At 36.7% G+C, this 17,256-nt stretch overlaps 1 protein-coding gene across 2 annotated transcripts; it reads right to left on the bottom strand.

The window, feature by feature from the left end:
• Positions 1 to 348: 348 nt before the first annotated feature.
• Positions 349 to 10,423, bottom strand: LOC124927573. 2 transcript variants are annotated; one of them, XM_047468014.1, is made up of 3 exons: positions 10,082 to 10,423; positions 7,398 to 7,797; positions 349 to 857 (listed from the first exon to the last, which is right to left on the bottom strand). In XM_047468014.1, exons 1-3 carry the CDS (start codon positions 10,233 to 10,235, stop codon positions 569 to 571), a joined length of 843 nt encoding a protein of 280 aa, XP_047323970.1. In that variant the 5' UTR covers positions 10,236 to 10,423; the 3' UTR covers positions 349 to 568. The 2 variants fall into 2 exon arrangements, with proteins under 2 accessions (XP_047323970.1, XP_047323972.1); XM_047468016.1 differs by having other exon boundaries at positions 7,398 to 7,791.
• Positions 10,424 to 17,256: the final 6,833 nt, after the last annotated feature.

Below are 17,256 nucleotides of genomic sequence, written 5' to 3'. Positions count from 1 at the left end.
TTTTATACTTAATTATATATAATAATAATATATTATTAATATAACCCACTAAAGTTGGTTCCACTTAATTATATTTTGTGACCTTACCTTTGCAATAATCTTGCACACCATTGGGAAAGTCTTTTAACTCATTTCAAATGAAAAAAAAACTATTTTGTTTTGACCTCTTCCACATCATTTCAGCTGAAAAACTATTGTTTTAACCGATTCAATCGATTGATTTTAGAGTCGGATCAGGGGAATAAATCCTGTTAAAAAAATAACTTTCCATTCTTTGTTCATTTTCTTTTGTTTGATGCTTAGTTAGGAATCATCACAAGTAGTTGAACCTTGAGTGCCAAGGAGATCTGAGAATGTAAAATCATATATATAGCTTAAAAAATTATCCAAAATCTAGGCAAATTTTGAGTATAACTTGGAATAATATATCTTGAGAGGTGAATACGCATTTTATACATTAGACTTCAAATCAAATCAGTTAAATATATACAAGAGAAATTGAACTTTTTATACCTTTTTATCAGATTCAATCTACATACACAAAAAGGCATGTCCCCAGCCAGAATATCTAGGCATTGTTTGATTCTTCTGTAAGCTTCATCATGAAGTTAAATTTGACATTGGGTGCAGTCCTCGGTTGAGGCCAGACTGCCCCTTCTGGTACTTTGACACATTTAAATCCTTGGTCTATATACAACCTCGTGGCAAAAGGATTCTTTACATCGCAATGCAATGCAATTGATCGACAACCCCAGCTTCTAGCTTTTGCCTCTGCTTTTACTATTAGTCTTTTCGCAATCCCTTTCCGTCGAAAACCTTCCCGAACTGCCACGTTTGATATGTATGCAACCCCAGTCCTGCAGCAGCAGTTTTTAAACAGTTGTCATTATAGAACTAAATCCCATTAATAATTCTCCCAAGGAGAAAGAAACAAATGAATCTACTTTAGAAATCAATATAGGAGAATCTCGACATTGACCATCAATTATCCTCAAAACCACTCATTTTGAGTTGAATCAGACTCTTATGAGCTTCCTCATATGGGCCTAGATGAGGGGTAGTGTGAAAATTACAGTACAACAGATTTTTATAATTTTCAATAGCCATTTTTACTTATAAAGGTTGGAGGTTGTTTGTTTTCCAAGAAAGACTTATTTATTGAAGAATTAAAATCAACTAATCTCATAAGAAATGTATCTAATCGCGGATTAAATGGAAATCAATATACATCTCTGGTCAAGTATTAAATCTTCCATACAAAGATAAGTTACTTATTGTAATTAGTCCATAATTATAAATAGAAGGTATGAGAGCATTTTAGGGTTAGATTTTCTAGCCTTTAATAAGTCGACAGATTGTTAACGAAGTCGACATGTTCTGTAATTTCTTTTTTAATAAGTTGTGCAACATCAGGTTTTCTATTTTGAATAAGTAGTGTAATAGCAAGTTAATTAAACTGCAGCAGTTATAACAAAATGGGCCGAAACAGTTTGCAGAAGTAGTTAGATCTCACTGTAAAAGAGTGAATTAATTCTAGGGAAAACAGTTAAGGCAGGAGCCTTAAATTACGGCTAAACAGGAATGAAAAAGACTACTGATGATTCGAAAACTCTCCAGGTTAATTCCTATTCTCTTTCTATTCTTACTCTAATCTCTCATATCCCATTCTAATCTCTTCTATCGATTGCAGGTCCTGTATCGTTCTTATTCTCTACTCATCTAAACTCTTAGTTATTATGTAGTTATTAAGGTAATTGCACTAATCTGAAAGTACCTATTATGAAAGTATAATTCTCATCATATCATTGGTATGAGAGCATCTTTCTTGACATTATGGTGGAAATGCGAATGGAAAGAGAATTGAATGACATTCGTAGCCGTAGCCAGGCGCAGGACGAACGATTACAAGTGCAAGAAGATCGTTTTGATCGGTTGGAGGCGATGATGATCTCAATGAACGATGCACTTAGACGACTAACTCCAGCCTCCGGTAACAATAATCAAGAACTGAGAGGCGACAATGGAGGAGACTACAGAGGTGAACGCCAACATTATCGCAGACAGGGTGAGGAAAGAAGATATCGTGGTGAACCTCGTGAAGAAAGGGAACAACGTGATCATATATATCAACCACCGACGAAACTTTCAAAAATGAATTTTCCAAAAGTTTAATGGTGAAGAGGTAGATGACTTGATATATGAAGTGAAGATATTCTTTCAGGTGGATCACACGTTGGAAGATTCAAAGCTAGAATATGTTTGTGCACACTTAAAAGGGAAAGCTCGTTGTTGGTTCAATTCACATCTACATCACAGGCTACCGGGAAGAGCTATGACCTGACAGGAGTTAAAGGCCTTGGTACTAAGAGAGTTTGGTCCGAATGAATTTGATGATCCGTTAGACGATTGGAAAGATCTTAATCAGTTAGCATCCATCGGTTAAAAAATTTGGTAAGAAATACTTGGATGTCATTTACAAGTTACCTCATCTTACGGAAGAATACTCAACTAAAGGATATTTAAACAGGTTAAAAGAGGAGATTGCAAATCCATTCAGAATTCAAAAACCGCGGTCATTATCGGAGGCTATGAGAATGGCTAAACTGCAATAGAGGACAAATATTAAACTGCAAGAGGCAGTGTGATTCGTTGGTACGAAAGGGCTACGACTACCTAGAAAATAAAGAGAGTCCACTAATCCTAAGCAATCTACATTTGGCAACAAAAACAACTACCCGGGAGGCTATAATCGATCAGGTGCGAGTACTTATACTAGTGTTGGAACATTGCCGAAATCAGTAGTCATTAATCAGAATTCCCAAAGATTTAATATTGACTAGAAAACTCTAGATGAAATAAGAAAGAAGAATCAATGTTTCTATTGTGAAGAAAAATGGGAACATGGTCATAGATGTAAGTCGGGACCGGTGGTTATGAGTATTGAACTGATGGAAGATGGAAGTCAAAGAGATGATATTGATGGAACTGTGGCCAAAGAAATAGAAGCAGAAGTACTGATAATGAGCCTAGAAAGAGCTACCACATTTGAGACAATGAAGATCAAAGGCATCAAAGGCAATGTGGTGAGAACATTATATATGTGTTGGTGAATTTAGACAGCACACATAATTTTGTGAATCACAGGGAAATTTGTGGGACTGAGTTTATTAAATCTCTTACACGACCGTTAATTGTGACAGTTGCAAACGAACATCAACTAATAAGTTAGTAGTGAATGCTGAGGTCTGAAGTGGTCATCCCAGGGTGTGGATTTTGTTGTTAATGCAAGATTCATGTCCATACCAAAATATGATATCAACTTGGGAATAGAATGACTGTCCACTTAGGATAACTTAAACTGGGACTTTAATGCATTGGCAATGTCATTCTAATAATCAAGAAGAATGGTGAAATTACAAGATCATACTACCAGAGAAGTGGAAATGCTGGAGGGCTGAACCTTAGGAACTACAATCAGAAAAAGAGCAAAGGTAATTATGCTGAGTATCAAAAGTCAAGAAGACAGTGATACAAAACTATTTTCATGTCTGACTTCTTTACTAGAGACTGATATGGAGAACCGGATAAGGGATCTACTGTATGAGTTTAGCGATTTGTTCTAAGAGTCAACTGGTCTACCTCCCAATAGAAGCTATGATCACCGAATTTGTTTAAAGGAAGGAGCGCAGACCGTCAGTTTGAGACCTTACAGATATCTTACTCTTCAAAAAGACAAAATGGAAGGTATGATAAATGAAATGTTGGAAGTAGGGGTAATTAGAAAAAGTTATATCACGTTTTTATCTCTGGTGGTATTTGTCAAGAAGGATCAGAGTTGTAGATTATGCATTGATTATCGAAGATTGAATGAACTAACCATTAAAGATAAATTTCCAATTTCTTTAATTGAAGAGTTGATGGATGAATTACATGGTAGCTGTATTTTTTCAAAAATCTGCGTTCATATTATCATCAAGTGAGAATGCATGGAGGTGATATTTATAAGACTGCATTTAAAACTCATGAGGGGCATTATGAAATTTATAGCAATGTCATTCGGGTTAACCAATGCCCCTATGACATTTCAAAGGATAATGAATAAAAATTTAAAACCTCACCTAAGGACTAGTTTTTGAATTATTAAGACAACAACGGTTAGTTTTGAAGTATTCAAAATGTGCATTTTCTTGTCGGAAGATTGACTACCTGGGCCATGTGATTTCACAAGAGAGGGTAACTGTGAATATGTCTAAAATCGCATCAACTGAATCGTGGCCACAACCGAATAACCTGAAACAACTGAGGGATTTTTTAGGACTCGCATGTTATTATAGAAGGTTCATAAAAAATTATGGATTCATTATGGTCCTATTGACAGTCCTTCTGAAAAAAGACAAGTTTGAATGGAATGAAGCAGTGATAAAGGTTTTTAATGAGCTGAAATGAGTAATGATGAGGCCACCGGTACTCAAGCTACCAAATTTCGAGGAAGAATTTGTTATTGAGATCGATGCAAGTAAAACAGGGATGGGGCAGTTTTAATACAGTAGGGACATCCTATTGCATTCATCAGTAAAGGGTTGGGCCAAGACTTCAAGCCTCATCAACATATGAACGAAAGATGTTGGCGGTGTTACATGCGATTAAGAAATGGAGGAGTTACTTAAAGTTTAAGCCATTCATGATTAAAACTTATCATGAATCTTTTAAACATCTATTGGAGTGGAAAATTAAACACCTGAGTCAGGAGAAGTGGTTATACAAATTGGTGGGATTCGATTTTTCAGTACAATATAAGAAGGGTAAGGAGAATATGGCAGCAAATGCATTATCGAGACTTTCAGAACAGGGATCTTGCTCAGCCATATCATAATTTTCATCAATTTTAATGAAAAAATTTGAGAAATCGTGGAATCAAGATTTTAATTTGAAGAAGATCCTTTCGATCTTCCCGTCAGGGGTAAGAGGGTTTCCTTCAAGACTAGTTGCGTAAAGAAGGGGGTTTGGTGGTAGGTTGTGATACAGATTTGAGAACTTATTTCATTTCAACAATGCATAATTCAGCATAGGGGACATTTCAGGAGTGATGGTCACATATCAGAAACTGCACCAAGCATATTTTTGGAGAGAAATGGAAAGAGATGTTAGAGAATTTGTGAGAAATTGAGTGGTTTGTCAGCAACAGAAATAGGAGAATCAAGGGTACAAGGGGTTGCTGCAACCTTTGGCTATACCTACATCAATTTGGAGTGATATCTCCATGGACTTCATTGAAGGTTTGCCTAAACCCAATGGATATTCTATTATTTTTGTAGTGGTGGACACTCTCTCCAAGATGACTCATTTTGTTGGGTTGTAACACTCATTTTCTACTAGTGACATTGCTCAAGTATTCATGGATAATATATTTCGTTTTTATGGATTGCCGTTAACCATTGTAAATGATAGGAACAAAATCTTAGTGAGTATTGTTTGGAAAAACTATGTAAATTGCAGGGTATTGAACAAACAATGTGGTCAACATATCACCCACAAATCGATGGGAAGACAAAAGTGGTTAATCGAAGTCTGGAAACTTATTTGCGATGTATGGCAGGCCAAAACCTAAGTCATGGCTTTCTTTAGCTGAATGGGGGTATAATACAAATTTTCACTCGACAGTTTTATTCTCACCATATGAAATCATGTATGGTCAACCTCCACCAGTTCATCATACTTAGCAGGGGATCAGGGGATTCAAGGATCGAAGCAGTTGACCGCAGTTTGTCGGCTAGAGAAGAGGCATTGAAACTTTTGAAGTTTCATTTACAACGTGCACAACGTCGAATGAAGCAACAATCAGACAAGAAAAGGGTAGACTGTGTTTACCAAGTGGGGGATTGGGTGTTTGTAAAGTTACAACCGTTCAGACAATCGTCGATGAGAGGAAAGATGAATAAAATCAGCCCTAAGTTCTATATGGACCCTTTCAAGTTTCAAATAATGGGACGTGTGAGAAGATGGCTTACAAGATTGATATTTCGTCAACAGCAAAAATGCACAATGTCACTCATGTGTCTTAGCTCAAGAAAAAGGTGGGAAATGCAATAGCCAATCCCCACATTCCTATCTACCAGAGGAAAGCATTGTAGAACCAGTAAAAATTCTAGATAAAAGAGTTGTTTGTAATGATGAAATTAGTATTGAACAATTTTTGATCAGGTGGTCTAACGCTTCATATAATGATGCTAGATGGAAAGAAGAGTCGTGGTTGATGACAAAGTACCCTCAGTTCGTGTTGACAGTGGGAGACACAGCTTCTTTCAATCAGCTTGTTCGTGGACGAACAAGTGTTGATGGGGAGGCTAATGATATAAGAGCATTTTAGGGTTACATTTTCTAACCCTTAATAAGTCGACGAATTGTTAACGAAGTCTGCATGTTCTATAATTTTTTTTTAATAAGTTGTGTAACAACAGGTTTTCTATCTTTCATAAGTTATGTAACAGCAGGTGACAGTTATTGGTAGCCGTTGATTAAACTGCAACAGTTATAACAAAATGGGCACTCACTACAGAAGAGTGAACTAATTCCGGGGGAAAACAGTAAGGCAGGAGCCCTACTGATTATTTGAAAACTCTCTAGGTTAATTCCTATTCTCTCTCTACTCTTGCTCTAATCTCTTTTATCCCATTATAATCTCTTCTATTGACTGCAAGTCCTGTAATTGTTCTTATTCTTTACTCATCTAAATTCTCAGTTATTGTGTAAATTACTAAGGTACTGCACTGATCAAACTACCTACTATGGAAGTATAATTCTCGTCATATCAATTTCATGACAAATGTACATACAATAAGACGTAGCATTCTACTGTCTTTTGGTTTTTCTATCAATTAACAATTTCTTCATTTATGATTATCTAGGAAATTACTTTATCATTTAATTAACATATTTTTGTATTGCCCTATAAATTGTACTCTTATTGAATTAGTTTATTATCCAAATCTTCACCCGTACAAAATTCTATACTGATTATGCAAACTTGAATTGCTCAACCATTTTGCTACAAATTCACTAATTGTCATTTAATGACACAATAGGACATGCCAATATATTCTTTCCAACTTGAATAAATATTCCTGTGGAAATTTGTCTTTCTCTACTATGATAAAAAAAAATATGGAACCAAAACATTTGTGTTTTCTGAATTAAGTTTAAATATTTCCTGAACAACTTAGCTCTTTATTATGAGTACACTAGAGGAAACACAGAAGGATCATAAGATCAGCAAAGGAAAACTGAGCCTTTCTTCGACAACATTTTTTCAAATTCTAAACTTATATAGGATATGTTGCTTTAATTTTAACTCTTTCAAGCCAAATCTCATGAATAGGAGTAATCAAAACGGGAGATACCTTCTTTGTCGGAATGGTCCCTTTCTTGGCAAAAAATCAGCAACAGTGTCTACAGTCAAAATTCCAGCAACATATCCCTTGTTTAGGCTAAATCTACCATCCAAACCTCCAATTCTGAAATCATCTTCTCCAAAGATGACGGATTCACCAAGTGAATTTCCAATAACAGCAACAAGACAAGTTCTATGACAGCCAGTTGGTATTGTGAATCCAGAAAGCATTCCCACGATTCTGTCCATCCTCAACATGATATCTAAAGGGAATGAGTATTCGGGGAAGAAGCAGCTGCAATGAGTCTCGGCCACTTCCCAACTGTCTTCAAACCTGGCTTCTCGAACCACTATTTTTGGGGTCACAGTTGGGAACAATTCGAAAACTTGACTTGCCCTGCAAACTGTCCCTTCACAAAGACAAAACAATTATTGCTAACTAAAAAAAAAATATAGTTGTACAAACACCTCCCCATTGGTTAGGGAACCATCCAAGGACTTTTAAACAAAAAGACAGATCAGTACTAATTATAATTCAGAAAAAGCTCAACTCACACAAGTATGCCATCCACATTCTTATTCAAAGAGGGTTGAGATGATTGGGAATTCGACAACATAAAAGCCTTTAAGATATTATTCATTTTTAAAAGGACAGAACCTTTGCATTAATCCATATATTTGCGAAGTCCACACATATAATGGTGAAAAAACCCAAAAACAACGTTCAGAACAAGTTATGACCCGAATTATTATAAGTTTCGTAACCTCAAAACCTCTAGAAAACACACATAAAAAACTCAAAAACAAAACATCAAAAGGACTCAAGAAAACAAGAAACTAAATACCCATAGCATAGTTATTAATCTAATAACTAAACAAATGAAAGAGTGAGTTGAGAAAAAGAAAGTACAACAGCTACCCCGTTCACCTCCACACCACTACCCATCTCATTTTGTAAAAAGGGTACTAATATTAACGCGGAAGTCTGGACTGCTGTTCACTGCGCTTTATTTAAAGCAGTGTGCGTCATCGCTTCAACATATACCGCCCCTATGTGAGAGAAGGGGGCGGAGAGAATAGAAGTTGTTCGTTTTCTTTCTATACGCAATTCAAAATTGAGTTCCCTTCATCCCCTCTCGCACTCAACCACCCCCTCGCAAACCTTCAACCGCAGTCCATACAGGGACATTTTGACAGATTCTCCAGTCGAACTATAGAGGCATCCTTGCCTCTACGGAACCAAGATGATTGTTCTCAAAGACCACACAAGACATGTCGTCATCTCCTGCACCGAGAAAAGATCACGTTAAACAAGAACAATTCGCTTCAGCATCCCAGATGCTCGTGTCCTAGCTTCTTGGACTCGAAGACCTCATGTGAAATACAAAAAGATAGACGACTTCAAGGATCAGAAAAACCTCTACGCTTGGGTGGGCACCAATCGCCCATGTCCATTCTGTGGTGGCACTGTCTCCACCTTCCGCCTCATCATTCCACTGGACAGCAACACTTTTCACTCACCTTAGGTAAGGCATCAAACTGCACCAAGCCTCATCATTCCACTGGACAACAACTCTTTTCACACTCACCTTATGCAAGGCATCAAACAGCACCAAATTAGGCAGCAATTAGGCAGCCTGAGAGGCCGCCGCCTCCTTCTTACTCGAGCATCCATCTGGGAAGGAGTCTCATCGCCACATGTGAACTCTTACAGAAGAGGAGGTTTAAGCCCTTCAACTGAAGATATTCAAGAGTGGCGTTTGGAGGCCTATTCTCTTGGAGGGAAAAGATGAAGTGTGAGACCTTTACGGTGTATCACACCTGCTTACTCCTTCATCGGAGGCGGACATCAATAAGGTTATGACAAACAAATAACCCTGCTATGGATACAGAATATCTTTTCAGAGATTGAATCGTTTTAGCGTATGTAACCCAGCTCTCCAAAGACTTTGGATCAGGCTTCACCTGTATAAACTCTGAAGTCGATATCAGAATTATCTTGCATCAACTTCTGAAGTCGAAATTTGTTTGTCTCAATATTGAAGTCAGAAACGACTTTTTAAATACTGCAATATGTGTTGTTCCTTGGGCATATGTTGAACTTGGAGTAATTTTTCTTCAAATAGTCCATTAAATTTAAGGAGAGAAACATATCATTGCTAGTTGGTTTTTCTTCAGAATTCCAAACAAAACCTTAAAATCCTCTCATCAAGAAAAACAATGTCACTTCTTGAGCTTCTTTCTTGTTCAATTCAAAATGTCCACCTCAAAGTTTATATGTCTTCATTCTCCTACTTAAATTGGTTTATGTTATATCCATTTATTATGTTGATATTGATCAATGACACTATGAAGATCAATACCAAGCTTTGAGACTTCGGTTGTTTTTCAACAAGCTTGTGTATAGAGAAGAGAATAAACCAAAGATTTTTAATGAATTGTGTTTGAAAGAATTAGATAAATGCACCTAAATACAACTATTTCTTTTTGATTTTTGAATTTTAAGAAGTTAGCATGATCTCCACATACTTCAATATAGGCCTTTTTAGTGAAAATCAAATTTTGATCTTTTAAGCCACATACTATCTAACTAAAAAGAACACTCTAAACCCATCAAAAATTAATCATACTTAAAACTACCATTATTATTATAAGTAGAAACAAGCAATTGAGAAACAGAGAGATATAGAAAACCTGATGATCTGGGAAGGGGAGAAAGAGAAGGATTAGACAATTTATGATGATAGCAAGACTGTAGCTTTGTGGGAGTTGTAGTAGGATTGAGGAAGGTGAGAGCGAGAAGGGAAGTTTTAGGCGGCGCCGAGAATCCTAACGGCACAGTCGGCATCTCACGAATCAGCGATTTACAGATCAAATTGATTAGCCGGGAATCTCAACTTCCGTTCTAGCTCTCACCGACGCAACGGGATTATCCGATCAATTCGATAATCCCAGAATCACCGCACAGGTCCCTCTCAGTGAACACAGATTCCTCGGTCGGACCCCTTCTTCTTCTCTCTCTCTCTCAATAATATCAGAATATCCATTATATTTTTTAACTTAATAAACCGTTTTAAATTTAGAAGTAATTTTCTTTTATGAGAAAAAATTAATAATTTATTCAGGCTTCTTTGATCTGGATTCTTTTTTTAAAAAAAATAGATTATTAATATTTTAAAATATTACAAAAATAAAATAAAAGTATTTGGGATTTGAGTTTAAAATAATAATAATAATAATGGTATATATTTGAGTTACTAATTTAATTAAAAAATAATAATTGATGATTAGATGTTAATTTATTCACTAAATACAATATAAAGTACAAGGTCATATTTTGGGAAAGTCTTATTATTTTCTTAAATATTGTGGAAATAAACTCTAATTTAAAGAAAGAATAGATATTAATTTATTTAGTGCATATTAAATAATATTTTAGTTAAAATTATATTTAATTTTGTTGAATCTAAATCTTTTAAATGAAATATTAAATTTTCAGCTGTGATCAGACTAAATAAATTAGTAAGAAAAATAAAATAGATACAATTTCATTTGTTGCATTTAGTTGAAATGTTACACAGTTATATTATCTTGATCAAATGCCAAATATCTATATCACAATTTTTTTTTATAAAATTTCATTAATTAAAAAAAATATAACCCAAAAATTGCCATAAAACAGGAAATTTGACAAAATGACCCTTAAAACATAAAAATTTCAAAAATAACCTAACGTTGTAATTTTTTTTTTTTTTTTTTTTAAATACAACATTTTCGGCCTAACAAATGACCCATTTGCCCTTATATATTTTTCTTCTCTTCTTCTACCCCGAACGTTGTGCTTCTGCGCGCTTTCCCCTCTTCGACTATCCCGACTCCCCAATCAACGCAACAACTCCTCGCGACTATCCCCAACTCCCCAAGCAACATCGGATGCTTTCCCTCCCCCGACAACGTCTTCAGCACTCATCAGCATTCAGCCGACGTCTTCAACGCATTCTATATTCAGACGAGTTTTTTGTTTTTTCGTCGTTTTCCTCTTGCATGCTGAGTATGAAATAGTTTTAGGATTTTAGAGTGATTAATTGTTTTGTGTGAATGTTGAGTAGTGTTGTGTGAATGGTTTGAAATTGTGTGAATCTGTATATTACCTCGGCGCAAACTCCACTTTGCATTGGCGCAAACTGCAATTTGCGCCGACGCAAATTGCACTTTGCGCACTTGGCATCAACGTAGACTGATTGCACTTTGCATCGGCGCAAACTACACTTTGCGCACTTTGTATCGGCGCAAACTGATTGCATTTTGGGCGCATCGGCGAAGACTGCACTTTGTGCACTTTACGTCGGCGCAAATTGTACTTTGCGCACTTTGTATTGAAGTATATAACACTTCAGTGTTTTCATTAATCTAACAAACTATTTTTTTTTTCAGATGGCACCAACCAAAACCAAAACTATTATTGAGAAGTTTCATAACCGTGTTTCATGAAAATCCACCAGCACCAACTTGGTAAGGATAAATGAAAAGTTTACTAACATTGATCTTATGGAAATGGCTTTATAGATCCAATTCCAACATTTATTCAAAGCCCTGACCGTACTTTTTCAGGAACAATACTTCATCAGATGTTGATCAGGAAAAATGCTCAATTTCAAGGGAGATAAGGTTCTTGGTCAATGTTGAGGAGGTCTATTGGGACATGAAGGAATATGCCTTACTGACAGGCCTCAACTTTGGCAGATTTCCTATGGTAGAAAATAGGGACGTTAAAGAATGTCCACCCCTGGTCTGTAAATATTTTGGGGGTAAAATGATGGTTAAAGTGACATAGGTTAAAGCAAGTTTCCTCCAATGCTCTGATAAGGAGGATGCATGGTAGATGAGGCTCATATATCTGATTTACTAGTATCTCTTCGCAGCTAATAATAGGAGGATGGTAAGTATAGAAATCTTCCGCATGGTAGAGGACATGGAGATGTTCTTCCAATTTCCATGGGGAAAGGTGTCCTTCAGATTAACCCTGAAGGGTATTGACAAATATATAAAATACCTCCGGGCGGTATATCTGGCTAAGAGGGAAACTTGGAAGGGGAAAGCGGTTGTGATGTCGCTTATATTATATATGAGTTCGCACTAGCCTTCCAAGTGTTGACCTATGAGGTTACCAAGATATTTGTCCCCAAATTTGCGGATAAGACAGAGCAACAAAAGCCTATATTCCCAAGGATATTGCTCTATAGAGCCTCTAGGAACAACTATGTCAGTAGGTAGTCAGTGCCCTCCTGAAGTGCAATGTTTTCACCAAGATTGATGAGCTTGAGAAGGAGAAGATGAAGTATTGTGGGGAGGACTTTGAAGATATGGGAGGCAAAATTTATGATGAATTCTTTGAAGTGGATAGAAGGAAGAAAAAGAATGAAGATGATGTTGTTTTTGGCATAATTAGAATCCCACATCGGAAGATGATGGGAGTGAAAGAAGTTTCTTAGTATATAAAAGAAACTATATTCACAATTAGCATAAATCCCACATCGGAAGATGATGGGAGTTGGGGAAGTTTCTTAGTGTATAAAAGAAACTCTCCCCTCTTTGGTTTATTGCACCCAAATTTGTATCTCTTCTTCCTTATTAATTGATAGCCTTAGTTCTCAGAGACGTAGGCAACATTTTGGCCGAACTCCGTTATCAAATTCGGTTAGTGTTCTTTCAGTTTGTTTTCTTCTTTTGTGTTTCTGTCAAGGGTTTTTCTCAACAAGTGGTATTAGAGCCGAAGGTTCGTCCTTGGCATGGTGGAGTCTTTAAAAGGGGCGTCAACTCATTCGTCATTTTGGACGAGGACACCGATGTCGAATTTGAAGTTTGCGGTGGAGATTTTTGATGGAACTGGGCATTTCGACATGTGGCAAGGTGAGGTTCTAGATTGTCTTTTTCAGAAGGGTCTAGATGTTACTATTGAGGTCAGAAGGCCAGATGGTATAGAAGAAAAAGAGTGGAGTATCATTAATCGGTTGGCGTGCGGAACAATTCGGTCGTGCCTGTCCAGAGAGCAGAAGTATGCTGTGAAGAATGAAACTTCTGCACAGAAACTGTGGCAAGCATTGGAGGACAAGTTTCTGAAGAAGAGTGGTCAGAATAAGCTCCTTATGAAGAAGCGACTGTTCCGGTTTGATTATCAATCAGGTACTACTATGAATGAGCATATAACTAAGTTTAATGAATTGGTAGCAGATTTGTTAAACCTTGACGTTAGGTTTGAAGATGAAAATCTTGCGTTGATGTTGCTGTCGTCCCTTCCTGATGAATTTGAACACTTAGAAACAACGTTACTTCATGGGAAGTGAAATGTTTCTCTTGATGCTGTAAGTTCTGCTTTATATAGTCATGAATTGAGAAAGCAGGATAAAAGAAAAAGCAAAGTAGGTACAGAAGATGAAGCATTGATGGTTAGGGGCCGTCAGCAGAGCAAATCAAAAGGGAAAGGAAGAAGATCTGAAAGTAGAGTTGCCAAAGATGAATGTGTTTTCTTTCGTGAGAAAGGACATTGGAAGATTAACTGCCCAAAGTTGAAGAAGAAAGAGAAAGATTCTGAAGATACGAATGTTGCAGAAAACAAAGGTGATGCAGATTTAGGATACTCTTTATCGATGTCACACACAGCATCACATCCTGATGCGTGGATATTGGACTCAGCCTGCACTTATCATATGACACCAGTTCGAAAGTGGTTCTTTGACTTTAAGGAGCTGGATGGTGGAGTTGTTTACATGGGAGATGCTAATACATGTAAAATAAAAGGAATAGGTTCAATCAAGCTGAGAAATGAAGACGGATCCACCAGAATTATCAGAGATGTTCGGTACATACCGAATATGAAAAAGAATCTCATTTCTTTGGGGGCCTTGAAGTCGAAAGACCTACATGTGAAATTGGAAAATGGAGTTCTTAGGGTAATATCTGGAGCGCTAGTGATGTTGAAAGCTATCAGGAAGAGTAATAATTTGTATTATTATCAAGGTAGTATAGTTAATGGGACATCATGTGTATCAACTTCCGGGAGTAGTAAGGATTTAGAGGCAACAAAACTATGGCATATGCGATTGGGGAACGCTGGTGAGAAATCTATGCAAAGTCTTGTCAAGCAAGGATTATTGAAAGATACAAAAGTTTGTAAGTTAGATTTTTGTGAACATTGTATTCTGGGAAAATAAAGGCGAGTAAAATTTGGCACTGCTATTCATAACACCAAGGGTATTTTGGATTATGTGCACTCAGATGTCCGGGGACCTGCCAAGATTCCTTCTCTTGGAGGTAGACATTACTTTGTTACTTTTGTTGACGATTTTCCAGAAGAGTATGGGTGTTTACGATGAAGAACAAATGTGAAGTGTTTAGATTTTTCTTAAATGGAAAAATCAAGTTGAAGACGAGACAAGAAGAAAGATCAAAATTCTCCGGAATGATAACGGTGGAGAATACAAAAATGATCCATTCCAGAAGTTATTCCAAGAGTGTGGCATAGTTCGACACTTCACAGTTAGAAAAACACCACAGCAGAATGGAGTATCGGAACGTATGAACAGGACATTGGTGGAGAAAGTTCAATGTATGTTGTCTAATGTTGGGTTAGACAGGAAATTTTGAGCAGAAGCTGTGTCATACGCTCAACATTTGGTAAATCGCCTACCATCATCTGCACTTGGTGGCAAAACTCCATTAGAGGTATGGTCTGGAAAACCTGCAACTGATTATGATTTTTTGCATATTTTTGGTTCTACTGCATATTATCATGTAGTTGAATCAAAGTTGGATCCACGAGGAAAGAAGGCTTTTTTTATGGGATTTACTACAGGAGTTAAAGAATATCGCCTCTGGTGTTTGGATGCAAAGAAAACCATTATCAGTAGATGCATATTATCTTTATCTTTTGATGATTATTCAATGTTGAATAAGGTAACACCAGACAAGATTGATTGTACTCCGCAACAGGTGGAGTTTGAGCAGATAAAGATAAGCCCAACTATAAGTGACTCTCCGACGACAGACGAAGAGTTAAATGAGGAAGAGGTTCTGACCTAAGAACCTTCAGAACAACGTGAATCAATTGTTGTGAATAGGCTAAGACGAGTTATTCAAAAACCAGGTCGGTTTGTTGACATGACGGCTTATGCACTTCTAGTCGTAGATGATGTTCCATCCACTTTTTCAAATGTCAGTCGAAGTACTGAAAATGGAAAAATGAGAGGTGTTATGGAAGATGAGATGCAATCTATTCAGAAGAATGAGACATGCAAGTTGACGCATCTACGAAAAGGGAAGAATGCTATTGGTGGTAAATGGATCTGTGCTAAGAAAGAAGGATTTTCCGAAAAATTTGATGTTCGTTACAAGGCAAAATTGGTAGCTAAAAACTACGATCAAAAGGAAGGAGGTGATTATAATGAGGTACTTTCTCCTATTGTTAAACACTCTTTCATTGGAATTTTGTTGGCCTTGGTAGCGCATATGAATTTGGAGCTAGCTCAACCAGATGTGAAGACCGCAGACATATACGGTCATTTGAACGAGGAAATCTATATTTATCAATCAGATGGATTCAAAGTTGCTGATAAAGAAAATTGGGTTTGCAAGTTGTACAGATCATTGTACAGGTTAAAACAATCGTCGAGACAATGGTACAAGCAACTTGACAAGTTTATGATGGAGCACAAGTACACAAGAAGCAGATTCAGTTCATGTGTGTATTTGCGCAAATTGTAAGATGAGTCTTACATCTATCTACTCTTGTACGTTGATGATATGTTGATAGCATCAAAGAGCCAATATGAAGTTAACAAATTGAAGACTCAATTGGGTAAAGAGTTCGAGATGAAAGACATGGGGAAAACCAAATCTAATTGTTTAGATTTGGTAAACATCTTCCACGTTTGAGTCGGCGCTGAAGAGCGTCAATTGGAAGCACTGAAGGTTTATTTTTTAATATTGAAGATTAGTAATTGGATATTGTGTCAAGGTGGAGATTTGTTGTTTTTTGCACAATTAGAATCCCACATCGGAAGATGATGGGAGTGAAAGAAGTTTCTTAGTATATAAAAGAAACTATATTCACAATTAGCATAAATCCCACATCGGAAGATGATGGGAGTTGGGGAAATTTCTTAGTGTATAAAAGAAACTCTCCCCTCTTTGGTTTATTGCACCCAAATTTGTATCTCTTCTTCCTTATTAATTGATATCCTTAGTTCTCGGAGACGTAGGCAACATTTTGGCCGAACTCCGTTATCAAATTCTGTTAGTGTTCTTTCAGTTTGTTTTCTTCTTTTGTGTTTCTGTCAAGGGTTTTTCTCAACAGATGAAAGGATACCCAAATCGGCCGAGAGGAGACTACTTAATCCCCAACCCGCCAAAACTGCATTAGCCTAAAGGAAGTGAACCTATCAGTCATTTACTAATTAATCTAACCAAGACACCTCTCGGTCATTTACAAATGAATCTAGCCAAGACACGTCTCGGTCATCTCGGCTAGTCCCTTCTGCGACGACTCCTCAAACTAACCAAGACAATTCTAGTGACTCTTCTTCTTCATCTAGTGCACTCAATCGAGTGACTCAAGCTCAGACTGATGCTAAACTTGATGAGCTAATAAATCATGTAAAAAAGCTAACAAATGATGTAAATGAGCTTAAAACTGAAATGAAGTTCATCAAAAAGAATCAACATCTTATGTTAAACCAAATAATCACAATTTATTGGATGAAATAAAGGAACAAAAGAATGTTGATTCAGTGGAGAAGGAGTTGGAGAAGAAGAGGCTGGAGTCTAAGTCGAAGGTTGAGGATAAGGAGTTGGAAAAGAAGAGGATGGAGTTG

The sequence above is a fragment of the Impatiens glandulifera genome, chromosome 2, assembly GCF_907164915.1.
Source record: "Impatiens glandulifera chromosome 2, dImpGla2.1, whole genome shotgun sequence".
NCBI classification, from domain to species: domain Eukaryota; kingdom Viridiplantae; phylum Streptophyta; class Magnoliopsida; order Ericales; family Balsaminaceae; genus Impatiens; species Impatiens glandulifera.
This window is presented reverse-complemented; position numbering and strand designations above follow the sequence as displayed.